Source organism: Lampris incognitus, chromosome 9 (genome assembly GCF_029633865.1).
Source record: "Lampris incognitus isolate fLamInc1 chromosome 9, fLamInc1.hap2, whole genome shotgun sequence".
NCBI classification, from domain to species: domain Eukaryota; kingdom Metazoa; phylum Chordata; class Actinopteri; order Lampriformes; family Lampridae; genus Lampris; species Lampris incognitus.
Window position 1 is genome coordinate 56055111 of NC_079219.1, and position 27511 is coordinate 56082621.

The 27511-nt window shown below is 48.4% G+C and overlaps 1 protein-coding gene and 1 long non-coding RNA gene across 3 annotated transcripts in view; one reads left to right on the forward strand and one right to left on the reverse strand.

Annotated features, from left to right (window-relative positions):
* Nucleotides 1-159: 159 nt before the first annotated feature.
* Nucleotides 160-26587, forward strand: fam171a1 (family with sequence similarity 171 member A1). Its single transcript, XM_056286553.1, has 9 exons — nt 160-500; nt 6994-7221; nt 9359-9451; nt 13162-13320; nt 14243-14419; nt 20832-20948; nt 21295-21409; nt 23966-24083; nt 24986-26587. The coding sequence occupies exons 1-9, from the start codon at nt 389-391 to the stop codon at nt 26558-26560; spliced, it is 2694 nt and encodes an 897-aa protein (XP_056142528.1). The 5' UTR covers nt 160-388; the 3' UTR covers nt 26561-26587.
* LOC130118178 (uncharacterized) overlaps nt 8062-27511 on the reverse strand; it is a 34320-nt gene continuing 14870 nt past the window's right edge. The window contains exons 4-5 of one of the 2 annotated variants that reach the window (XR_008810741.1): nt 8815-9010; nt 8062-8248 (exon numbers count right to left, since the gene is read on the reverse strand). This is a non-coding gene — a long non-coding RNA (uncharacterized LOC130118178). Of the gene's footprint in view, nt 8249-8814; nt 9011-15212; nt 15234-27511 lie in introns of those variants that run through there. The other variant, XR_008810742.1, reaches the window with a different exon arrangement.

The following is a 27511-nucleotide window of genomic DNA, read 5'->3' on the forward strand; positions in this document are numbered from 1 at the left end:
TGGAGAAAGCCTCCCCGTCGGCGCTCCGCTGGCGGGGCACCAGGCTCAGGAATGGGGGCCGTCTCCCTGACCCCGGCCCGCTGATGGGAAAAAAAAAAAAGGAAAAAGAAAAAACACACCCGACCAAGCGGCAAAGGGGCCGGGGATGCGAGACGGGGACGGAGCAAACCAAACACAGCCGCAAGCCGAAACTCGGGAGGAAAGCTGACGCTCCAAAACATGGAGTGTCGCCCGGCCGACGGGGCGCCCGATAGTGCGCTGATGTAGTCGGAGAGGGTTTTTTTTTCCTTCTTCTTCTTCTTCTCTCAACGAAAAGATTTGGCTTCTACTTTTTTTTTCTTCTTCTTTCCTTTTTTTTTTTAATCGCTTCTATCGATACACATCTGCAATGATGCGGGTCGCGGAGCGGAGTAGGACCGCTGCGATCGTACTCTGCCTTCTCGGGTACCATGTGTCCGAAGTGGTTAGCAAAACGCTACGGGAGGACAACGCCGTCGAAGGTAAAAACGGGGGGGGGGGGAAGTCAATTAAAACTGGTTTTCTTGCTTTAAGCGCCCGTGTTGCGGCAATGCGCCTTCCCCCATTAGCCGGCTAGCTTGCTAACTTGCGGGGGCTAATGGTGCCGCCGCGCTAGCATCCTCGCAAAACGCTGCAGCCCTAACGTTAGCTGCCCTAGCCAGCGTTAGCAGGCTAACGTCGCGGGAGGTGGCGAGCAAATAAGCTGACTTTTAGCTCGCTGATATGTTCCCGGGGCGTTTCATTTGTCTTCGTTTGCAGTGTGCCAGACCATTTCTTTTTGACCTGTACCCGCTGAAAAGAAAGAAAGAAATCTGCTCGGTTGCTGTTGATGACTGTAAAAATGCCCCCCCCCACGCAAAAATGCCCTCCTCCTTTTGAGAGCATATAGAGAAGAGTCCGGCTGCAGTGATCGCATGGTTAGATATTATCTGCATCGTCTATTTGTGTGTGTGGGGGGGTGTATGATGGAGGTGAGGGTTTGTGGGGTGTTAGTAGTTATATGGATATGAGATTTAGGGTACCAGGTTGGCCTCAACATTAAGGCTAAGACTGAAGCCTCTGTGACAGCAAGTATAGCCTGTGCTGAGGGGCCTTTGAGCAAGACCCTGACCCTTTATTAGCTTGTCATGCTCTTTGGCCTTCATGGAGTAGGTGAGAGTCATTTAAAAAGGAAAAATCCCTCGTAGGATAATCATAAAAATCAGATGAGAGAAAAGCTGAAATCACATTCTTAGGGACCATGGCCTGGAAGATGAACGTTATGCCTGGTCTTAGTCTGTGACGAGGCAGTCTGTTTAACACTGCGACAGACATACTTGGAGTTTGAAAGGCAGTATGAATCACCGATAATCCAGTGGCAATGCATTCAGCTGCTCCAAAGCTGCTCCACTCTAAAGCTGTCCCTTTATAGCAGCTTCCAAGAGGACACACATCTGTTTTGTCCGTTCTCTTTATCTCTCTCTGTTGCATGCACACACTCATAAAGTTCTGTTAAACAACACAGCTCTACGCTCCCGGACTTCAGTCAAACCCTCCGTCAGGTCTTTGCGTTTAATATCTGAGTTGTGTAGACTTGGGTCTGCTTTGGTCTGGCTTTCAGTCCGCAAGCACGCAGGCCTGACAATGATTGTAAATATAGCTCTCTGTCAGCTTGCCTTCTGAACGTTGTTAGACTAAATCCAGTAGCTGGTGAGAAATGAAGTAGGCTACAGTTTCTTTGGGGGTAAATAGGTTCCTGGGAGTTGGCTGTAATGTTTAAGCCTTTCCTACCAGAGATGTGTTGGGAGGGAGGTCTCCTGTAGGAATTTGCTTCTGGTGTCCTCTGCATTGTGATAATGGGACACTGTTTGTGCTAATCAGGTGGTTTTCACAGCAGCAGGCTCTGTTATTGAAAGCAAAGAGCACGCAGAAAGGTACGTTTGTCTTTGCAGTTCACAGCATAAGGCCACTGTTTACTGAAGTCTGTCTCTACCTCTCTGTGTCTCCTGTCTTTTGCTTGTGTGGTACCGCTCATCTCTCTGTCTCTCTCTGCCCCAGCCTGACCTTCAGTTGTCCCTGGGGGAGTGTGTGGTTAGGTCGATACTGAGGATTTCTCTTAGCCGAGCAGGCAACATAGCCATGTGGAGCCAGCCACACATACACTTTCCCCACAGATATAGATCTCACTTGGATTAAAGCTGGCTGTAATAGGCATGGTGTTACATCTCCACCAGTGAAGCATTGCTGCAGCCCAGCGAGGGCTTCCAGGAACTGCTGAAACCAAATCCTATTGTCATCAGCCCTCATAGATGTTAATCACAACATATCGAGTGTGAGGAATAACAGAGGTCCATACTGAATAGGACACCTTGTGCCTGGACTTCTGTGGACCTGAGGGCAGCGTAGCAGTCAGGGAGAGAGATATTGGACGGCTGTTTGTCCTCCACCCTAGTGGGTGAGTTGAGATCTGATGATGTAACAGAATTGCTCTGTCCTCTGCCGAGTTAATGGGATTGACCAACGCTGTTCAGTGTTACTTTTAATCCAGACAAGTGATAACAGCAGCTTGTAACGCTGCTGGTAGCTCAGTTTTCCTGCTGTATATAACGGTGTCCAATATTTAGTATACATGACGATTTTGTGTGTCTGTGCGTTGTGTTACATTTTCAGATTTCTACCAGATTTAAATCCAGGTCAATTTTGTCTAGACTGTATTCAAGGTCTGCCCCCGCTGATTTTCTTTGAACACTGCAGACTTATTTCTCTGATGGCCCTCTGTGGGTTGCAACCTTAGCATTTTTGTTGTTCTGAGCTACTTGGTGATAAACCGGTTCACACGCGTCTGCACATGTTGTTTCACAGCGTGATGCTGAGGTGTGGTTCTGTGCAGTAATGCTCTTTGTTTCACACGTGTTTCTCTTTTCTGAACAGGCGGATCTGGATCTGTCAGTGATTCATCTGACTTTCTGCTCTTTTGTGGGGGAACCATTTATATTTTATTCAAATCCCCTAGTGTTCCTTTGTTGAATTGCAGTTAAGGTTTTCCGCGTTTGATGTGAAATGAGGAGTATTTTAACTGAAATAGCAGGAAGAGAAAATACTCCATAGGCTTTAGGTTGTGATTGTCATAGACTTTTGTCCTTAACTATGATGCTAACGTTTTGCCCACACTGACACATGGGCGCCAAGAGTCTAATTCAGGTCATTCACTCGCAGCTGACATACCTCACTCCTCTCTCCTGCTAACTGCTGTCAAATTTTGTCATTGTCCCCCCCCTCCTTGCTCCCCAATTGTACCTGGCTAATTACCCCACTCTTCTGAGCCGTCCCGGTCGTTGCTCCGCCCCCCTCTGCCGATCTGGGGAGGGCTGCAGACTACCTACCACATGCCTCCTCCGATACAGGTGGAGTCGCCAGCCGCTTCTTTCCACCTGACAGTGAGGAGTTTCCACAGGGGGACGTAGCACGTGGGAGGATCACGCTATCCCCCCCCCCCCAGTTCCCCCTCCCTCCGCTCGAACAGGCGCCCCGACCGAGCAGAGGAGGCGCTAGTGCAACGACCCAGGACACGTACCCACATCCGGCTTCCCTCCCGCAGACAACGGCCGATTGTGTCTGTAGAGACGCCCGACCAAGCCGGAGGTTAACACGGGGATTCGAACCAAAGATCCCTGTGTTGGTAGGCAACGGAATAGACCGCTACGCTACCCGGACGCCCGGCTGCAAATCAATTGATGAAAGAAATTTAATTGCATTAATGTGGGGGAAAAAGTTCACCATTACTCTTTATTCTGCAGTGATGGATTTTCATCCAACTTCCACAATCTTCTTTGTTTGGAAAAAAAACAACCATCAGCATGAATGTGCTGGGAAACCTTCTTGTAAATCATCAACAGACTACACGATGGAGCTGTATTTGAACGGCACGTCACGGTTTTTAGTCTGGGGGGGGGGAAGTTATTGCATTTCTCGCTCACCCGCAGTCGCTGAATGTGACATCTGTTGGGCTCCGCAGTAACATCGCTTTAACTCAATTACTGTACGTGGCTAACAAGCTGTCTTTAAATTTAGCTGCTGCCTGCATGCAGATTGCATCTGTCCCCCCCCCCCCCTATTTGGAAGACCCTTATAACCCTCATCCACCCGATGGAGGCCGACCATACCATGCATTTCTGGTTTAATTTCAACCTTATGATTAAGCCCTGCCGTTATAAGTAGTATGTGACTAATGTACACGGACATCACACCTCGGCGCTCGAGTGTCGCCGCGCCGCTCGCTCGCTCGTACGCTCCTCCTCACTCGTCTCTCCGGCTTGTGTCGGTCTCGCTCCAGCGCAAACTAACACACACACACACACACACACACACACACACACACACACACACGCTACCACCCTACTGCTTTGGCTTCTGCTGCCCGGGATAATTGGTGTGAGATGGCAGCGTCGGTCAGAGGAAACCCTTTGATGGCTCTGTCCTCCATATGGCGTGGCCTGCACGGACACGCACGTTCTCAACATGGCCACTCACAGTCACCGACCGACTGTAGCACATAATCCTTCTTATAGTGGAAATAAATTCTAGCCGTCCTCACGGTGAGTAAAGGCAAGTTAAGTGTGTAGAAAGTCGACAAAATGGAAGAGATTCTAATCTTGACCAATTTAACGGAGCAACTGCAACACCTCAAGGCCGCGTTCCCTCACCTACCATCCTTTATGTCCGGGTGCATGTCCAAGTACAGAGGAGACCCCTGGCTTGTTTAACAATGATGTCACCACATGCTGTTGTTTTATTGGATAAGAATTAGGAGTGGGACTTTGTGTGTGTGTGGTTGTGTGTGTTGGTTTCACCCAGGGGGATTCTTTAAAAGTGACCACAGCTGGCACCCCTAACAGATCACAGGGAGTGGGACAGGAAGTGAGGTCACGCTTTCATAGCCCCCCCACACACATATGCACACTGAAACCCTCCATACAAAATCTCAATGGGTGGGGTTGGGGGGGGGGATGTAAAGGGGAATCCCAGCCTCCTTTTGTTCCCTGAGCCTCTGCTGTGACAGTGGGAATGTAAAGAAGAGAGCGGGATGGACTAAGTGGTCCCTTTGCGGTCCTGGAAAGGAGCGCCAAACCAGGACAATGGCGGATAATAACGCGTTTTGGTTTGAGATTGTCACTTTCCTCGGCCAAAAGCCTCGCCGCACTTACATAGTGCAGCCCCCGCAGGCGCACAGCTATCATTGTGTGCACAGTTCTCCAAGGTGGAGCCTGCACTTGGGTTGAACTCTTCCAGATTGTTGGACTCAGCGTAGTTTAACACGGAGCGAGGTGCCTTTCAGGTGGGGGAGGGGAACCTGTCTAGCCAGGGTTATGGAAGCGTTAGCCAGGAGGGTGTGTGTGTGTGTGTGTGTGTTTGTGTGTCTCCGTGTGCGTGCGTGAGACGAGCGCGGGGAGAGAGTTATGGTGGTTTTGGTTTCCAAAGAGTGTGGGGGAGGTAGGCATGTTCAGGTCAAGGCAGTGGGAGGGACAAAGCCTTTCAACCTTAATTGAAAGGTCACCATGGGTCAGTCTGTAAACAATGATCACACAGAGCCCATGTTGTTGTTTGTTCAAGGACGGTCTGAAAGCGGAAAGCGTGATTGCCTGGTGGCTCGGACTCCAGAGTAATGTTTCTATCTGCCTTGGGAACATGAAACTGAAATATGTCAGTTAGTTTTGTTGTATAATATGCCGAGCATGACCAGGGTTTGAGTGGTCCAAATATTAAGTGTACTGCAGTCCACATACTATAGTCCAGCTATTGTGCGTTTGTTTTCTAGTGTTAATAACTTTTGAAAGGGCTCAGTTCATCTGGACACAGCATTTCTAGGCTTAAGTGGAGATTTCACCCCGGGTGTGGGGTCTCCAGATGAAAGCCGGGGTAGTTAACTGTGGCCGTACTGCACAATGGCCCAGCGGTCAGCACTGTTGCCTCACAGCAAGAAGGTCCTGGGTTCAGACCCCAGGCTGTCCCGGGGTCTGTTCTGTGTGGAGTTTGTCGGTTCTCCCTGTGTCTGCGCGGGTTTCCTCCGGGTGCTCCTGTTTCCTCCCGCCATCAAAAAAGACACGCATGTTAGGGTTAATGCTCCTGCCTGTGCCCCTGAGCAAGGCAGTGGAAAGAAGAGCTGGAGTTGGTCCCCGGGTGCTGCAGCTGACCACTGCTCCTATGCAATAGGATGGGTTAAAGTGCAGAGAATAAGTTCACTGTAAGAATACAATTCGCTGTAAGAATACCATGACAAAATAAAGTGGCTTTAAATGGAGTTTTACACATGTGTGTACAATTTATGTAGTATATTGCGCGGTTGTTTGTTAGGTAGTCCAGTTTATAGTACGTGGAAGTTTGTCATTTAACAGCCTCCAGCAGTGCTCCCTGACTTGGGCCCAATTTATACTCCAAATGTCGGCTAGCAGACAGATGTCTCTCGACAATTTTGACGTCATCAGAGACACTTCTTGTGTCTCCCAGGGCTGTCGTGTACACGACACATTTTCTTATGTCGGCTAGCAGACTAGCCGACATTTGGAGCATACATTGGGCTTTAGTTTGAGCCTTTTGTTAGCTTGACCGGCGGTCTCATCACCAACCGAAGGTGTTTATATGTGCAGTTTTTGTCCTCTCTGTTCCAAGCATTCTTCGAGGGGGGGAAATGGCCCCATTGTTTTTGAGGGGAAGTGCCGCTGGATGCAATCCGGGAAACAGCCAGTCGTCCATCCCTTTTCTCGTTTGCCGGATTCTGGAATGCTGCATCAGTGGTTGTGTGGCGAAGGGGCCCGTCGATGAGTGTGAGCCCAATGAAAGAGATGACTGTGTTTAAGCTGCATGTAATTATGAGACCCTTAGACGTCTCTGTCAGTAAGTTTACTCCCTTTGAGTCATGCATAAAGGTTTTCACCAGCTGTTGTCAGTCGTCCCACACACGCAAACTCATGTAAACGTCCTCTACCTGTGTGTTCACAGAGGTGACCCTGAAGGTTCACCTGAGCGACGCCAGCACCCAGAAGCCCCTGGGAGGGGCAACCATCGAGCTCTTCACCAACCACACCTCTGTGACCACGGAGACCTCGTCGGCTGATGGCAACGCCTACGTTCGTTTCCCCTACCGCCTCGGCACGCTGCTGGTCGTCACTGCAACCAAACAGGGCTATGTGCCAAACTCGGTCCCCTGGACTCCTTCCAAACTGCCTGGTAGGACTGCATCTGTGTGTGTGTGTGTGTGTGTGTGTGTGTGTGTGTGTGTGTGTTCATATATATATATGCCTGTGTGTATGTGTGGCTGAGTGGGGAAAAAAAGGACAAGTGGATTAAGGATTTCAATCAATTGCCACATTTAGAATTAAACTGTTGGGGTAATGTAAGTGCTTGCAGCTTATTAACTTTGAGCGGCGGGGTCCATTTTGCATTTTTTTGTGTTTGTGTGTGTGTGTGTTTGTGTGTGTGTGCGCGCGCACGTGTCAAGTTTGCACCAGGTGTGTGAGCTAACAATGAATGGAGTGCTCCATTACTAATTTATTACAATATATGCCAAAACCCAGCAAGGGGGCTGCCTAAGCCTCTCTTTCACTAACACACACACACACACACACACACACACACACACACACACACACACAAACACAGTCACACAGCCTCCCAAGAGGCTGCAGTACTTTGTGAGTGTGTGTTGAGAGAATTGTGCGTGTGTGTGTGGGGTGGGGTGGGGGGTGGTATTATAAGCCAATGGAACGGCAGCCAATTGGATTAGTACGCTTACCAGCTCTGAACAATAGAGTAGTGAAAGGAAGGGGGAAAAAAAGAGGAAAGAAGTGCACCATGCTGGGTCAGACTTCTGTCCTGCAAGCAGACAGGAAGAGAAAGCCGGGTGATGAAAAACGAGTAATTATTTAATGATCCTCATTACTCATCCTGTTGCGTGTTACTTTCAGGGGTTACCAGTTTTAGAATTTAGTTCATTCGTGAAAGCTACAGTCCTACACAGATTTTTTTTTGTAACTTGTTGACATTTATTTTGGCACCGGTAATTGTGTTTGTGCCTGAGTATTCCTCGTCACACATTCAGAATGAAACAGGGTCACCCGTGCTGTCGTGTCCAGACCTTCCCACAGCTGAGGCTGGCTTTTACTCCATGCTGGTAAAGGTCTTTTACAAGCTTGTTCACCAGGGATTCGAACTTGCTGCTAGCTGCTTTCAACTTGTGCGTTGGGCTGCGGTCGAGCTGTAAAACACAATGTGCCATATGACTTTTCATTTTACTACCTGACTCTCGGTAATCATTCAGATGAGCAGGTACGAAAGCATTAAGGTTCCATTTATTTATTTGTTTGTTTGTTTATTTTAAAGGCATAAAAACTTTTTATTTTAAATAAATTTAATTTTAAATTTATTTTTATTTGATTTTTTTTATTTCAAAGTTCTCTTTATTTGTTTATTTATTTTAAATGTATTAAAACATTTTTCATTTTAAATAAATTTAATTTTAAATGTGTATTTAATTTTTTAAAGTTCTACTTATTTATCTATTTTATTATTTCTTTATTTTAAATGTGTTAAAACATTTTTTATTCTAAATAAATTTAATTTTAAATTTATTTTGATTTGTTTCTAAATTTATTTTAAAAGTCCAATATTTGATTTCTTTTATCATATAAGATGTAGGTTTATTTACATACATAATTGGAGAATTTGGGGTATGAATTGAAAATGCATTGAGAACCAATTGTAAGTGAAAATATTGGTCTGTTTTACACCCAAGGTTTACAGTCGTTATCGATGTGAACAAACCTCAGAAAACATCAGAAGCTCAGATTTTGTGGTCTTTTAGTGTTCCGTGGGTGGCACGGTGGCCCAGTGGCTAGCGCTGTCGCCTCACAGTAAGAAGGTCCTGGGTTTGAACCTCAGACCATCCCAGGTCCTTTCTGTGTGAAGTTTGCATGTTCTCCCAGTGTCTGTGTGGGTTTCCTCCGGGTGCTCCAGTTTCCTCCCACCATCAAAAAGACATGCATGTTAGGGTTAATGCTCCTGCCTGTGCCCCTGAGCAAGGCAGTGGAGAGAAGAACTGGAGTTGTTCCCCAGGTGCTGCAGCTGCCCACTGCTCCTATACAACAGGATGGTTAAATGCAGAGAACAAGTTCATTGTAAGAATATAATGACATAATAAAGTGGCTTTCTTCTTCTTGTATTAAGAAACCTGTCAGTCAGTTTAGGAGTGACTGCAGGTTCTGCTGTGTGCTGTGTGTTTGGGTAGCGGGTCTACACTTGTTTAACTCTAGATGAAGGACGATACCTTGTAATTGTCTTAGATGACAGTGGTGCTTTTGTTTTGCAGTGTTCTCATCAGTCAGTCTGGACCTTCTGCCAGAGCGAGCTGCCACTTTGATGGTGTACGACGACGTCGTCGAGATCGTGTCTAGCTTCCAAGGTAATTGGGTAATTGTGCGTCTTTATGTCTTGGCGTGTTTGGCTGTTCGTGTGTGGGTTTATATAAATGTGGATTTATGGGCTTGTTGTCCTTGTGCCCGCGACAACTGACAAACACATTTATGTCCACCCGAGTTTCATAATAAACCAGTCGAAATCCGTCACTCATGCATTAGCCAGGCTGTGCACCCGCATATGAGCACACACACACACACACACACACACACACACACACACACACACACACACACACACACACACACACACACACACACACACACACACACACATTGTGCGTCCTTTTTACTCGGTCCTTTTGTTTGGGGGTGTGTAATTATATTAGATAACATTCTGAGATACGTCCAATTAAATTAGTTTCTTTGTCTGCTGGGTCTTTTTGTGCATTTGCGACCGACGAGGGAGTAATTTAAACCGCTGCGCTGTCTGGGTAACAAACTGCACCACATGAGTCAGTAGGCACTGCACGCAACCACACACACACACACACACACACCATTAACATGAAGAGCTTAGGGGTACGGTGCCCACAACATGTGTCTGAACAGGGCTTCATTTCTGGCCTCCATCCTGACGCACACCGGTCTTCATGACGTTCTGAACTTGGGCTGCCATGGGAGGGATGAACCCCGGCAATGTGGCAGGAGGGAGGAGGAGAAACAGCAGGGAGGTCTTTGTGCTGTCGGTAGGGGAGAGTGGGGATGTGGGTGGGGTGTTCGGATAGAATGGGAAGGGGGGGTGGGTGGGTGGAGTAGTGTCTGACGGAGGGAGTAACGAATAACAGACGAGGGGGAGAGGAGGAGGGGGGGGCTCTTAATGAATTTGTGTTATTGGGGTATTGCATCATATTTATGTAGCATCTGAAAGTACCGACAGACAGACAGAGACATGCGTACAGGTCCACTTTCTACAAAATGAGTTAATATCTTGCAGCATATATGTAGCTAGCATACGTCATTAAACATGGTCAAGGCTCAGCGTTTTCGGTTTTTATTTCTCAAAGCCATCCAGCATGCCGAATTTCGCCACAAGAGGACACCGTTACATAACCTCACACGAACAGGAACAACCTTTGGATCCGTGGAAACATAAAATCCGGGTGAAAATCAGTTTAAAAATCTGGGTGTGTTTCAGGGAAAATCGATAAAAACCAAAAAGGCTGAAAGAGTTCAAGACAAGGGAAAACTCCGAGGACAGAACGAGGGTCGTCTCCGCCGACAAACCCCGCGAGGCGAATAATTCCACGAGATCCACACGACAACATCCACACAAACATCTGAAGGCTTGTTGATAAAAATGATGGCCCTCATACATGCAGAGATGATTTAAAGTTAGATACACACACAGTGTGTGCTCATGCACAGCTGGATCTTTGTCTCATTGCTCAGGAATGCACACTCGCCACAGCGGAACCGCTATGACATCACCTTGCTGAGTCCAGCCACACGCAGCCTTCGCTGAAACTGCACCCGTTATCTGTCGTTTGTTAAGGAGGGGATGTGAGAGAGGGCGGGATGCGGGGACGGCGAGAGATGGAACACACACTTGTAATTCCACAGCCAAATATATGAAGTCGAGTCAAATTTGTTTGTGTAGCCCAGTATCACAAATTACAAATTTGCCTCAGGGGGGGCTTTACAGCAACACAACGTCCTGTCCTGAGACCCTCGCATAAGGAACAACTCCCTAAAACACCCTTTAACGGGGAGAAAAAAACAGGAAGAAACCTCAGGGAGAGCGACAGAGGAGGGGTCTCTCTCCCAAGACGGGCAGATGTGAAATGGATGTTGCGTTTGATTTACAAAATACAACATTGAAAGAGGATAACAGAATTATAATGGAATTATAAAATATGTGAAGAGTATGATGAGCAGGATGTCAAGCAGTGTCCAGACGCCACCGGAACGGCCCAGGACCCGAGCCACGCGACCACCATCACCATGTAGACAGAAAAAAAACCCACATACACATTAGTCAAAACAGGATAACAAAATTATATGAATTTATAAGATATATAAAAAGAAAATGTGATGAGGGGGATGCCAAGCAGTGTCCAGGTAGTGACCGCCATCACCATGGAGACCTGGGAGGAGGACAGACTGCACGTGCACACAAGGGAGCCTCCCAGCACACCATCCATACACAGAAGAAGAGAAAGGAGAAGACATCATTCAGAGAGAGAAAAGACTTGAGAGAAGAGAACAGTTTGCAATAGTCAATATTCTACAATCTATACCCTGTAATCTATAATCCATACTCTATAATCTATTCTCTATACTCTATAATCTGGTTGGCAGAACAGTGCTTGGTAAATTCTTTGAGACAGACACCGAACCGCCATGCAGTACAGGTTGTGAAGCACTCAACTTTTTTTTTTTTTTTTGGATTTTTCTCCCCAATTGTACCCGGCCAATCACCCCACTCTTCCAAGCCGTCCCGGTTGCTGCTCCACCCCCTCTGCCGATCTGGGGAGGGCTGCAGACTACCACATGCCTCTTCCCATACATGTGGAGTCACCAGCCGCTTCTTTTCACCTGACAGTGGAGTTTCCCCAGGGGGACGTAGCATGTGGGAAGATCACGCTGTCCCCCCCCGTTCCCCCTCCCTGCTGGACCGGCGCCCTGACCGACCAGAGCAGGCGCTAGTCCAGCGACTAGGACACATGCCCAAATCCAGTTTCCCACCCGCAGATACGGCCAATTGTGTCTGTAGGGATGCCCGACCAAGCCGGAGGGATTTGAACCAGCGAAACCCGTGTTGATAGGCAACGGAATAGACCGCCACGCTACCCGGATGCCCTAAGTCTGGATTTAAAGGACTCAACAGACTCTGATTGTCTGGCGGCAGCAGGCGGGTTATTCCACAAGAACGGGGCCTGGTAGGAAAAGGCCCTGCCACCAGCTGACTTCTTCTTAATTTGGGGTACACACAGGGGCCCTATATTTCTCAAGCGAAGAGCTGGAGATGGAAGGTACGGTTTAAGGAGGTCAGACAGGTGTGATCGGGCAAGCCCATTTAGGATTTTATAAGTCAGCAGAAGCACCGTGAAGTCGGACCTAACGTGGCCAACGAAGGCAGGCCAGAATTGGTGTAATGTGGTCAGATTGTCCAGTTTTAGTTGGTGTTCTAGGTGCAGCATTCTTAACCATCTGAAGACTTTCAGTACCAGCATGTGGCAGACCGGGAGACAGAACATTACAGTAATCAAGTCTGGATGAAACAAGCACACGCATTAGAGTCTCTGCGTCAGCCATGGACAGGATAGACCGAATTGTAGCTGTTATGTAAGTGAAAAAAGGCAGTCTTGGAGATTTCTTTAATGTGCTTATCAAGGACGTGATGCGATGGGGGGAAAATGTCTTTCCATCAGCTGAAAGAACATAGTCTTGCATAATGTTGTCTTTTCAGTATTGATCTTAAATTGCCTCCAGTAATGCTAATTTGTTGGTGAGAGTTTGTGTAATGGCATCCGGGGAGGGAGATAGCGAGTCGAAAATTGCCTTGTAAAACTATCCTACAGGAACATTAGTCTACACGTGGCGCTGCAGAGCATGATGCATCCCTTTCATTTGTGTCTCTGAATGCGTCAGTGAGTTCTTTTTTTGGGGTACGTAGGGCACGGCCCTGGTTTTTGCGATGCGGATGCGACTGTTTGACTCCCGACTGCCTGTGTGCCCACCTGTCTTGCCCCAGGTTTGAGGGGAAAGCCCTTGGTTCAGTTCCAGCGCAGAGCCCTGAGTCTCCCTCCCGGCACGTCCTACACCAACCTGACTGCCCTGCTCACCGTGGCCAGCTCCCCCGGTCACATCCAACACTTCCCGTACCTGCAGGGGCTGGGCGGGAACGGTACAGGTAAGGCCTCCACCAGAGGATGGATGAGCTCAAGATAACTAAGCTTTCACCTACTAGTCACATGAAACGGGGGTTGGTAGAGCCGGGGATGGGGAGTGGGAGTCGGGGGATACAGACGAGGAGACAGGAGGGTGCTTGGCCGACGGTAGTAGGCTTTTAAGGGGGGCTGGGGGGTAAAAGCTGAGTTTAGTAGCAAACTACATCAGAGTGAGAGTTGAGCCGCTATAGAAAGAGAGAGAGGGACTACCCTGGAGAGGCCTATCTGACCTCCTGAAACACAATAACCCCTGTGTGCGCTCCCTCTTCTCTTCTGCCTGGGCTCTTTCAGACAGTCTCAGCTGTGTGTGTGTGTGTATGTGTGTGTGCGTGTGTGTGTGTGAGTTGGCATGTTTGTGTCTTCCTGCACATCTCAATCAATTCCTTCAGGTCAAATACCCCTTAAAAGATTGCCCTGGCCCCCTTCCTTCCTATGTACCATCTCCCTCCGGGGCATGGCCAGCCTACTTGTGCTTTGTTCACGATGCTTTGTGACATTTCTCTTTTTTTGCTATACGTATTGTTTTTCTGGCATTTTTCGCCTTTATTAGACGGCGACAGTGAAGCGGCAGGCAGGAAATGGGAGAAAGAGGGGTACGACAAACAACAAAGGGACGGTTGCAACTCTGTGGCATGCACTGTAACCATTCGGCTACGGAGGCGCCTGCTTTGTGACATTTCTAACCTCAGTCTCACGATTGTTTTTCTTTCCTACTCTCCTCATTTCCCTCTTTTCCTTTTTCCTTCTTGGGTTTTCTTCCTGTCTGCTTGTCCCTCATGATAACTGTTTTGCCTTCATGGCTTTGTGCTACTCCTCCCTGATATCTGTATTCTCCCTTTCTGCACGACTTCGCCCCCCTCCCCATTCTCTCCTCACTTTTTTCAGGGGGCGAGGGGAGGTTTGACTTGACCCCTGTGGCAGCCATTTCTGTTCACCTATTGGCCAGCGAGGGAGTGGAGCTGCAGGTGAATGAGCCAATCAGCATCTGCGTTCCTCTGCCTGCCGACAGTGGCCTGAAGGAGAACGATCACATCCCTGCCTGGAGATTTGACCCTCGCCTGGGTAAGTACTGACACACACACACACACATACACACAAGCAGTCTTTCTGGCTCCCTTTTAGAGAGTCCAAGAAATTCCATGTTTGTATTTTCCCTCGCGACCTGCACCACATTTTGTGTTTATTTATTTTTCTAAGGGTTACAATATAATGCAACAACATTATACGATATATTGAAACATAAATTAAAAAGACATGAAATTGCCCAGAGGTTATGTCGTGCCATCAACACAAACACGTTGCACCAAAAAAAGGCTGAAGTTGGGGCTCACAGCAGTGTGCCAGAGCAATGAATGGATTTATTCATATCAGCTTCTGAAAAATATCCAAATTATAACAGAACACGCATTGGCAAATTAATCTGCAAATCAATACACAAATATTTCTTGGCCACATGCACATCACAAGATTGGACCATGGATGTATAATCTCCTGGCCTACAGCTCAGTCTAGTATTAACCACACTAAACCACAACCAAGGGCCCCCATGGTGCTGATCTCTGCAGTGGAGAATGTTTTCAAGTCTCCCTGGACCCAGCGAATTATTCTGGATTTCCAAACGCCTGGTGTCAGACTTCCAGCACTGTGACACACCCAGCCCCACTTGGATAGGCCTAAATGAAAGACAGGGATTAGGTCATCTCGTGAGTCAAGGTGTCTGTGCTGCAAACTGACTCTTCTCTTCTTGGTGGATGGAGGGGGTGTGTGTTTGTGGAGGGGAGGGGGGGGGGTTGTTATTGCTCAACCGGAGATGTGCGTACCATGTGGGCTCTGGCCTGATTGCAGCATCTCGGCTCATGATCTCTTCTGCACCCAGCTTTCTCACCATCACCGTCCCGCCCAAGAAAGACAAAAATCACTCCAAAATGAACATAAAGGGAAGTAGAAAAACACGTATGAACCTGGTCTGTGGCTGCCGAGCGGGACTGATAGCAGACGGGTCGGTAGTGGGGAAACCCTTAGCGTCTTGTGATCCTTTTGAAGAGCCGGGCCTCAGCTGCACAAAGTATCCCAGGAGTGCACAAAACAGGCTTTGATAGAAGTTGATGGCGCACATACACAGTGACAGCCCACGCACAGCCTGTAGCAGTATTTCCACAACAGCAGCCGTCTCTGGACCCCTCTCCGGGGTAGACCTCGTGTTGCTTAGCAACCGTCCAAATAAATAACACAACAGAGTGGCCGAGCTCCAAACTCGAGTGCTTCCAACGAATGTGTGAGCGTGTGTGTGCTTGCAACGCATCGGTGTGCGCTTGTGCGTGGGTGTCGGTAGTATAAGTTTGCATGTTTGTGTACTGAAGCGGAGAAAAGGGACGGAGAGAGAATCGTTGCCGTGCCCGTGCAGGCTGGTTGTGATTCCCTCGTAATCAAGCCTGTGTTGACACTGTTGTCATTGGCGGGGGGGGGGGGGGGCTGCGCCGCACATTGATCAGCTCGGCGTCGACAGAGGAGCGCACAAACACAGAGGCACAGAAAGAGAGCCGCACTCGCACGCAAATTCAGACACGGCACCCCGTTCCGCTTGCGTAACCGACGGTCTCATTTTATTCAATGTTTTTTGTGAGTGGGGACCAAGACGGGGTCACATATGAAAATTCACTTGTGTCTGTGCCGTTTAGGATCAGACACTCGAACCCCAGTCAAGGGTGGAGTGCGCTGATTTTGAAAACAAGGGCGGGATTGTCGGATGTCCGGCGTCCCTGTCTAGTGCGAGCCACTAAAAGCAATGCCAGCGTTGTCCCCTGCATCGCACGGATTAAAAGATCATGGAAATAACTTGGGCCGTGGTGTGAGTCCACTGACAGTGAGTGGTTGCCCGTCTTTGTCGTCTGTGTTGTGAGGAAGCGTGAGAACGGCCTTTTAATGTCGCTATGAAACGGTCCGCTGGGAGAGCGGGGGAGGACTTCCCTGTGGAAACACTGCTCTAGAGAGAGCGAGCGAGAAAGCACAATAAACTTTAACATAGCAACACAACCACAAATTACACATATAGTGTTGCACATACTACACAACCAGCAGTAAGAGCAGCAGTAAGAACGTATCGAACAGCCCCCTCGTATGGTATCTAAAAAACTATCGCGCACACCTCGAGTAAAAGTCTGCATGATAAGCTGTCGCACAACTTTGAAGCTCGAGCGACATGTCAGATTTGAATTGAGGGAGGCACAAATGGGTTTTTGAAACTGTTGCAAGAGCTCGCACTCGGCGTGGAGAATGTGAGGTGGATCAGACAATATCCTCTGTGCTTGCCTGAGAACAGACTGCTCATCTATTGACGGGAGGGATGAGTGAGTGAGGGAGAGAGAGAGGGAGAGAGGCATGCTGAGTCATACAACCAGCCTCCTCCTTTGTCTGCCTCCCTCCCTCTCCCAACCTTGCACCTTTTTTTCCTTATCTCTCCGTTCCATCCCTCCTCCTTCCTCGCTAATTTCCTCCCCATTTTTTCCCCCTTTCTCTCCTCCAAACATATCTTTCCTCTGTTATGCTCTTTCCTTTCCTTCCCTTTCCATTTCCTCCTCCCCGTGCAGAAACATACACATTCCTGGCTACTTTATGTAGCGGCGCTGCCGCTGGTTAGCAGGAGATTAGCCGGGCTCGCACCAGTGTAGCACTGCGTACTGGGGGAGGGGACACACACAGCCTCCTGAATGTTTTCCCTTAAAGCTAATTTAGTGTCAGCCAATCTATCAATGCCCTGGCTGTGCTGGTTCAACTCCTGGCACTTCTGGTTGTTGTGCTGAGTGTACCGCCTTTCCATAGAAACTTTGTGCATGCTGCCCTCCTGTGGCAGAGTTTGGGACTGCCAAAACATCCTGTGTCATACACATTCTGATCCTAGGGCTGAGTTACTGCTTACTAGACAGGAGGATTACCAGCTATTTACACATGGTGGTCAAACTTCTAGGATTAAATAGCTTAAGCCCACTTGGGCTATATACAAATATAACTGACTTGTCCAGATGGCGGCTAAAATGGTCGCCAATGCGGCTAACTTTAATTTTGAGACCATTTTTTTTCCCCTGACAGTTGCCAGTGAGCCACCATTACCCACAATCATCCATCCATCCATCCATCCATTATCTTAACCGCTTATCCTGCTCTCAGGGTCGCGGGGATCCTGGAGCCTATCCCAGCAGTCGTTGGGCAGCAGGCGGGGAGACACCCTGGACAGGCCGCCAGGCCATCCCAGGACTGATGCACGCACACCCATTCATTCCTAGGGACAATTTAGTATGACCGATTCACCTGACCTACATGTCTTTGGACTGTGGGAGGAAACCGGAGCACCCGGAGGAAACCCACGCAGACACGGGGAGAACATGCAAACTCCACACAGAGGACGACCTGGGATTACCCGCCGAGGTTGGACTACCCTGTGGCTCGAACCCAGGACCTTCTTGGTGTTAGGCAACTGTGCTGACCACTGCGGCACCGTGCCGCCCTACCCACAATCAAAAGAAAAAAATTAAAATGGCCATACATTTTGTTTGTGTACTGAACCCCCATGACCTCTTGCGGCTGCCTCTACCTGCCCTATCGTGTGAACACCTGTACGGCTGCCAACGCACAAACTTCTGTGCACTTTTGTCCTGTGGTGGCTGAAGCGTCGGCTGTACAGATGAATAGAAACAGTGACTGAAGATATTTTAACGTCACGCTTATAAACGGTGATTTAGTTTGATGTAGTTCAGTTTGGCGGCGTTTGAATTTAGAAGTTACATGTACACAGTTGCCATTGCAACTCTGTATCATGGTACACTGTTTATTAATATTGGGTGGTGGCGTCTAGACTTTTCTACTGCAGTGCGTCCACGCATGCACGGTTGATATGTGATACCAGATTCCCTACTTTGTACGTTCTCTCTTTTGTGTTGACTTGTGTTAGTTTAGATGTGCATATCTGGGTGAATCTGTGATGATGTCATTATGTATGCTCAGTAATCTATGTGGATAGGGGACGACCATCCCTGAACTGAGGTGGGGATGGGAGGGGGGGGGGGGCTAAAGGTACATCTGTCTCCATCTTACAGTGCTGTGATTGTCTCTCGATAAACGTGTCCAGGTGAATTGATTCGACGTTCTGTGATTCATGTGATCCTGTTCCCTAACCGCCGTGCAACTGGTGTATTCTGTTTTTCCCACGGCGCTGCACAACCGCCGCTGTGGGCTGTGAGTCGCAGATTGTGGTCACTTACTCACTCATGGACGACCTGAGACAGATGTTCAAAACTGCTGGGAATAATAATAATAATCTAACTAAAATGGAAGCATTCCCTGTCTGTCTGTCTGTCTGTCCTTCGATTTTTTCGACAACCGTTCATCCGATTGACTTTGCCCTTGGCGTGGCGCTGTGGGTCTGGACGGTTTCGTGCTTGTTATCAGATTGACTTGCGATGATGTAGGACAGGAAAGAATCCCAGTGTCGCACAATGTGTGCCACGCATCTGCACCCTATATGCTGCGTCTTGTGTGGCACTGATTGTCATTTTATTTACGCCGGTGGTTTTCAGTTCTGTTTCTGCAGGGTGTTGAACAAAAGTGTGACGGGTGCTGTATTATGGTGTGTTGTCATAGCGACGTTGCCTCCAGGATGTTTTACTACGCAGTAGGCGTTTGCGTGTTGTGTTTCGAGTGTGGTTGTTGTCTTGCGAGCCTGTGTTTTGTTTGAGACCAGCAGTTGAGGCTGTGGGCTGACATGGTCATGCGATGTAACCTACGTCCGGTCTGTTTAGAAGCGTAGTGCAACCCATTAGCCGATTCGCTGTGCGGATATTTTTTATTTTTCTGTGTCTTTGTGTTACCTGCCTGGTGGGATTTTCTGTGTATGCAGTTAAATGTTGTTGACAGTGGTAACTGTATGCAGTAACGGTTGAATGTTTTTCGCAGTAACCCCACAATTGACCCCACGCGTCCATGTGTGCACGAGCATGTGACCTGTAGTAGTAGTAGTAGCGCACTGGAAAATAGGGCTCCCCTGAAAGCCACTGTGTTATTCGAACCCCCGGACTGTGGCTAACTGCGTGTTTAGCCGACGTTAGCAAGCTAGCAAGAAAATGAAATGTGCAAACGAAAAATATCAGGTTTTTCCCCCACTCTCTGCCTGTCCAAACCCAGCCTCCTCCACGTCAGACGCCGACGGTGTCCAGACCAACTGGACCGGTTGATTCGCCCACCCAGGCAGATTTTTGATAATGGGTTATACAAATAAAATAGACTTGACTTGAAGAGTTCTCAAGTGACATTTGAGTCAACGTATCCTGATTCAGTTGAGTAAAAAAGTGGGAAAGAAAATAAAGACTGGACATTTAAGTATTTATGGTAATATGACTGCAGTATATTGAACATTGCACATATTGTGTATGTGTGAGTAAACATGGGCAGGCAGTACAGGGGAGATAGAAGAGGCAGTGTGAGACAGCCTTCAACAATGTCACATATGACGTCACTATTTTGGCTCCTGAAAATTTGATTAGGCTCCTAAATATTTTGGGTTTAGGAGCCAATGCCTCATATATATTCAATCTGGAGCCCTGCTTGACTTGGCTTAAATACCTTAAGTTAAACAAAAAAAAAATTTTTGGGGGGGGGGGGTATTTTTGCCTTTTTTTTTCCTCCGCAATTGTATCCAGCCAATTACCCCACTCTTCCGGGCCATCCCGGTAGCTGCTCCACCCCCTCTGCCCATCCGGGGAGGGGCTGCAGACTACCACATGTCTCCTCCGATACATGTGGAGTCACCAGCTGCTTCTTTCACCTGACAGTGAGGAGTTTCACCAGGGGGCTGGAGCGCGGGGGAGGATCACGCTATTCCCCCCAGTTCCCCCTCCCGAACAGGCGTCCTGACTGACCAGAGGAGGCGCTAGTGCAGCGACCAGGACACATAACCCACATCCGGCTTCCCACATGCAGACACGGCCAATTGTGTCTGTAGGGACGCCTGACTAAGCCGGAGGTAACGCAGGGATTCGAACTGCCGATCCCCATGTTTGTAGGCAACGGAATAGACCGCTATGCTACCCGGACGCCCCAAACAACAGTGTGTAACTAAGTGTAGCTGAGAGTGCTGTTTGTGGGTCTATTTTCAGCTAACAGATGTTTGGCCTTCATTAGAAGGTAGCTGCAGACAGCGTGGTTGCAAAGAGCAGGAGAACACGTGTTGCCGCTGTGTCAGTAATGGTTTAGTAAGGTGGGGTCTAAAGGATGGAGATGGGTAATGGTTTAGTAAGGTGGGGTCTAAAGGATGGAGATGGGTAATGGTCTTAGTAAGGTGGGGTTTAAAGGATGGAGATGGGTAATGGTCTTAGTAAGGTGGGGTCTAAAGGATGGAGATGACTATGAGGAAGTGTAAAGCGATGTTTTTTTTTTTTTTACACTGTGTGAATGTGTTTGTGTGTGTCTGTCTACATGCATGCAGGGGCCTGGTTAAAGAGCAGTCTGGGCTATGTGCAAAGGAATGGCGAGCAGCTCACTCTGACCTACATTGCTCCTCAGCTTGGATACTGGGTGGCCGCCATGTCCCCATTACACTCAGGTGAGAGTCAGTGTTAGTGTGCACATTCATTCTTTTCGGTAGACCCACTTAGTCCAGATTAGAGTCACGGGGGCTGCAGTCTATCCCAGCGGCCATTGGGCAGACAACAGGGACACACCCTGGAAAGGTTCCTGGTCCATCTCGGGGTCCACTCAGGTACTCGCACACACCACTGATTTTCACTTACGCCTTATTATTTAATGAAAAACATTTTTGACCCTTTAACACCACACTTTTTCAGATATAAAAGAAAAATTAATTGACCTTTAAAACTTTATCTTTAAGCTCCACCTATCTGATTCCCTCCCTCCTTCCTATCTTCATTTTCAAATATTTCTCTCCTCAGGTCCTGTAATGGCGAAGGATATCAGCACCTACCATACCGTGTTTTTGCTGGCCATACTGGGAGGCATGGCTCTCATCCTGCTCCTCCTCCTCTGTCTCCTTCTGTACTACTGCAGGTATGAGTCCACCTGTGCCCCGGCCTCCATTTATCCCAACAGAAGGGACATTTTACTCATTGTTTTGTGTGTGTATGTGTGTGTGTAATCAGTACTGATGAGTAATGTCAATTGAAGCAATAAAGTCCTCATTGTGTACTATATTGATGGAGAAATTGGTGATCTCCCCCTTTTTCTTTTTCTTTTTTACCCCCCCCCTTTTCTCCCCAATTGATATCTGGCCAATTACCCCACTTTTCCAAGCCATCCCGGTCGCTGCTCCACCCCCACTCCACCTCCAGTACCACTGGGGAGGGCTGCAGACTACCACATGTCTCCTCCGATGCATGTGGAGTCACCAGCTGCCATGTGGAGTCACCACCTGACAGTGAGGAGTTTCACCAGGGGGATGTAGCACGTGGGAGGATCACGCTATTCCCCCCAGTCCCCAGCCCCCCCCCCCCCCCGAATAGGTGCCCTGACCGATCAGAGGAGGCGCTAGTGCAGCGAACAGGATGCATACCCACATCTGGCTTCCCACCCGCAGTCACGGTCAGTTGTGTCTGTAGGGATGCCTGATCAAGCCGCAGGTAACACGAGGATTCAAACCAGCGACCCCCGTGTTGGCAGGCAACGGAATAGAACGCTACGCCACCTGGATGCCTGAGAAATCGGCGATCTCTTGTTCAGTCTTTCCCACGGTGCCTGCACGTACCAGAATGCATTGCGCATAAGCCTCTGCATCATCATCCATAAAATCCTGCGCAGTAGTGTTGTGGGACGTCATTTCCACCATCATACATGCAGCTTAGTTGAGAGAATGAGGATGTGTTTTGTGGAACAGCTTTTTTGTAGTAGATTAGAGTAGGATGTAGTTTTTTTTTTGATGGTCAGCTTATGTCATGACGTGTCACTTTGCGACCGGGAAAAAAACACTGCCGCTCCAGAGAGGCAGAAACGATTGGGAACAACTGTAGATGGGCAGAGATATGGTTGAAAATTGGTGAATTGTCCCTTTAATAGAAAAAGGAAAGGGATCATTTTGACATTGTAAGGTATCTAAAAGGCATTTATTCATGGAAATGCTTTAAAGCAACAATCCTGAAGCTTTACATGTAAGCAGATGTCCTTTTTGATACTTTCTCTCAATGATGTATTTATCATAATGAGTAATTCACAAATATCCAAAGTTTTTGTACTTCTTCATTTTAATGGTCACTGTGGGGCAAGACTTCGCTCTGTAAAATGTAGAAAAAGGTAGGTAACCTGGTTAACCTGGTTTATGCTTTAATGTCTCCACATTTACAAGCGTGTGCGTTGTTTTGGTGCTGGCATGTACGTAGATCTTTGCCTACATACTTACTGCATACTTACAAGTAGCCGTTAAGTGTGCCCAATAGGGCACTGTCGTATCTACAAAACCAGACTATAAAGGAAGAGCCTGGGAAATCTGGAAACGGAGACAGGGAAGATGAACACAAGAACAACGTAGAGGGTGTATTTTCACTCTTGTTCTGTGCTGTTGTGTTCAAGGCCGCCGCACACTAAATCCAATGCAAAACTATTTATTTTACTGAGTTGTGTTGTTTTCTCTTCGCACCACTAGTCAGAGATGGATTCATCAAGTTCAAGTCAGCAGCACTGTTAGTCTTTTGGTTTTGCTTTTAGAAAAGAGAAAGAAAGGGCATCCGGGTGACGTGACGGTCTATTCCGTTGCCTGCCAACATGGGAATTGCCGGTTTGAATCCCCGTGTTACCTCCGGCTTGGTCGGGCGTCCCTACAGACACAATTGGCCGTGTCTGCGGATGGGAAGCCGGATGTGGGTATGTGTCCTGGTTGCTGCACTAGCGCCTCCTCTGGTCAGTCAGGGCACCTGTTCAGGGGGGGAGGGGGAACTGGAGGGAATAGCGCTATCCTCTCATGCGCTACATCCCCCTGGTGAAACTCCTCACTGTCAGGTGAAAAGAAGCGGCTGCAACGCCACATGTATCGGGGAGGCGTGTGGTAGTCTGCAGCCCTCCCTGGATCGGAGGAGGGGGTGGAGCAGCGACCAGGACGGCTCGGAAGAGTGGGGTAATTGGCCAGATACAACTGGGGAGAAAAAGGGGGGGAAATACAAAAAAAAGAAAGGAAGAGACTGTTGGGTACACCTTATTTTTATGAGGCGAACAAGGTGACTTCCACCATCTTGGAGCTGAAGCTCTACTGCGTTTACTCTATGGATCTGTAGCGCCACAGTTTCACTGGTTCTGTTCAGTTTTAGATTGTGTGACGTCATGATGGTGACATGTCATTGCTCAAGCACTCATTTTCGCATGACACATTTTTCAACAGTCAAGGCAGTTGAACAGGATTACGTCCTCGCGTGTGCAAGGAGCAACAGTCACACAAGGATTTAACTACAATTTTGTTTTCATGCAGAATATTCAGACTTGGTATGCATTGGCCTTTAGTGTTCAACCAGAGAAGTTGATTAGTTCCTGCACAGAGGCATGTTACCTATATCAACATATCTCTCTCTCTCTCTCTCTCTCTCTCTCTCTCTCTCTCTCTCTCTCTCTCTCTCTCATATGCAGGCGTCGCTGTTTGAAGCCACGTGGGTCCCATCGTAAACTGACGCTGTCCCCTGGTCTGGATGGCAGTAAGAGAGACCAGGCCACCTCCATGTCCCACCTCAACCTCATCAGCAACGAGGTCCGTTGACTGCCCGAGACCCGCACTCATTGTAGACTCCTTTACTCTGTTACGTGGAATTTAAAAAAAACAGCATTGTGTATTTAGTTTTTGTTTTATTCCAGCCCGGCTAGCAACAACATGGGGCTCTAAAGATGCCAGGGTCAGTTGGTCGGTCGGTCTAGTCACCGCTTTAGTCACATGGGGGTTTAAGAAGCTGTACCTATAGAGACTGCTAGAGGGCTTGACTGGGGAATCACTCTTTCCAATGCACTGTAGTCTCCATCAAGGCAATGAGAGCGAGGCATGTCCTGACTGATGACTTAATCAGTGTATGTAAAAAAAACTTGTTTCCGGTGAATTTAATTGTCTAATGTAGGTACCTGCTGGCAGGGCCGTTAGATTCGTAGTCTTGTTTTCACCTGTTCTGATCACAGTCATGAGAACTGGGACTTGTCTCATAAAGACAGATCTGTTTCTGCCTACGCTCCACTTTAGATTGCTAGATAGGGGTAGTTGGGTTGCAACGTGGCCTGATTTCTTGGGAAGGGGTGTATCAACCAGAAGGCCCACACACAAGTCCTTCTGAATGCAGGCGCATGCCTTGCTAAAGAGCACGTAAGCAAGTGACTAAAACGCCACCAATCCCTAAGATGCTCTTTTCTAGTCTGTTTGACCTCACTGAGGAAAGATGAATTTCTCCCTCGAGGGATCAAGAAGAGACCCCCCCCCCTTAAAAAAAAAACAAAAAAAAAACACAGCCCCTGTTTTGCAGTGACTACAGTAATTTTATAAATATTATGATTTTCTTTGATGGAACAAGTGTGTAGTATTATGTATCCCTGTGTTACATTTTTTTGGGAATATATCTTATGTCTTGTGTAAAAAAAAAATTATGCATTAGAGTTTTGTGTTGTCTTCAGGTGCAACTGGAGCTGGTTTCCACCGCAACTGAGCCAGACATGACCACGCCGATGCTGAAACCCTCTTCGTATGAGCAGCATGACAATCATCATCATCATCATCATGATCTTATCTCCCACGGAAAACACAGCCGCTCATCTCTAGGCAACAACAGCAGGCATGGCTCATCACTAGGCAACCTGACGCCCCGTAGCAGAGACTACCGGCAGTCTGTGGAGACGTTCCAGTTAAAAGCCCCTCTCTCCACAGGACTAGACAGGAGCTACCGCCAATCATACACCTCAGTCTGTTCATCTGTCAACCAGATATCCAATGGACTGTCCTCAGCCAATCCTGCTCTGGTGTCAGCTGGCCAGCTGAGCAATGCTGGGATCTGTGATGGCCCCTCCCCTGCTTCTCCTCCTCACTCCCCCAGCAGAGGGGAGGGAGGTGAGTGTAGACCCCCTGACTACCTCCTGTCCCGGTCTGTGGACCACCTGGAGCGTCAAACCCCCACTTCCCTCTCTCGGCCTGGCCAGCTGCTGTGCTGTGGCTCCGTGGACCTGCTCAGCAGTGGAGAAGGCTACCCAAGGGTGCGTCCCACACTGGTGATCCCAGCCCACTATATGCGCCTGCCGGGTGAGCATCCTCTGTGTGGTCAGGCCCTCCTACTGCAGACTGATCAGCAGAGTGATCTGGAAACAATTCAGGCTGAGCTCAATGCCTCACATTCTCAGCAGCCCCTGGGGCAGTCCCCCTCCGGCTGTACCCCTGGTTCTGCCAAGCAAAGCAACGGGGAAGGACTGAGCTTGTCAGAATCTCTGTCTATTCCCACGGCACTTGGGGAAACAGCACTAGTGGAAATCAACAGTGAGGACACCCTGCTGGCTGAGAAGACCTTAATGGAACTAAGGGGAGGGAAGCCCCTCCCACACCCACGAGCCTGGTTCGTCTCATTGGATGGTCGCTCCAACGCCCACATTCGCCACTCCTACATCGACCTTCAGCGGGCTGGTTGCCCCAGCAATGCACCAGGAAGCGCAGGAGGTCGGCAAGGGGACAGCAGTGGGGGGAGGCGTGGCAACAGCCACGACGCCAGCCTGGACTCAGGTGTTGACCTGAACGAGCCGAGGGTCGGCCGCCGGGGAAGGGAGGGAGAGCGGGAGGAGAGGGAGAATGAAAAGGTCAGATCTAAAGGTGCCACCATGGCCTACACCCAGCTGGTATACGTGGATGATCTCGATGGGGGAGGTAGTGAGGAGGAGACACCCAAGTGCAGCCCCCAGGACAGCACAATGCCCACCTCTGTGTCTGATAAGGCACAAGGCCACCAAGGTGATTTGGGACCCTCGAAAGGAGAAGGTAGCGGAGTAGAGGGGGTCCAAATAAAGGAAGAGGTCTCCTCGTCTTTGTCCTCCTCCCCTGCCTCTCCTCCTCCCCTGCCGACACCAGAAGGTGTTACTTTCAGGACTGAGCATTCATTGCTGTCAGTGTCTCCAGACGACGATGTGCCACACGACGACGGAGAGGAAGAAAAGAAGAGTCCTTGGCAGAGGAGAGAAGAGAGACCCCTATTGGCGTTCAACCTCAAATGACCCATGTCCATCCGCTAACCGCAAAACTAAGAGTCTCCCTCTTTGCAGATCATACCATGAAGGATACGCCAATTTCTAATGAAGCTTCTTATTCCCTTTTATAAAGCACTGAGGAAATATGTTGCAGCTGGGAACTCTACCGGTGCAAGGATAGACAGGGATTTAGCTCATTAGCAGTTTCTGGTCCCTGTTATGAAATGACCACTGAAGGACTCCTTCATTCTAGCGCCACACTACATGGATAGACCACTGATCAGATTGCGTGAGTGAGGAAAATGAACTTGTGATGAATATTTTATGCCCAAGCGCTATTTGCCTTTTTTTTATATATATAACTAACTAGCCTTGTAAGCATAAAAGATCTGACATACGTGATGAGTGGTTATCACTTAAAACTACTTTTTTCCAAGCTGTATCTGCCTCTGCCCACTGACATTAATGCACTGGCTCAGCGAGAACAGTTCTGGGCAGTTGGCGAAGTCTACGCTTGCCCACCGAATCTACCCTGATGCAAACGTGAAGTAAACGGATGTGTAAGTGCATTTGCTAGAACCGAACCTCGCAACGGTTACAAGGCTGTGTGTACTGACATGAAGCGCACAGGGTTGCAGTCTGCTGGTTGTAACCGTGGACCATCTAAGTGGAACCCAAATCGCTTAAAAATAACCGAGGCTTAGCGTTTTCGGTTTTGACCGATTTTCACCGAAAAATACCCAGATTTTTAAACGGATGTTCACCCGGATTTTATGTTTCCACGGATCCAAAAGCTGTTCCTGTTCGTGTGAGGTTATGTAACGGTGGTCCTCGTGTGGCGAAATTCGGCACGCTGGATGGCTTTGAAAAATGAAAACCGAAAACGCTGAGTCTTGAAAATAACTTAAGAGGAAATTAAACCACTAAAGCCACACTACAGATGAATCAGATAATGTGACACATCACTACATGAACGAG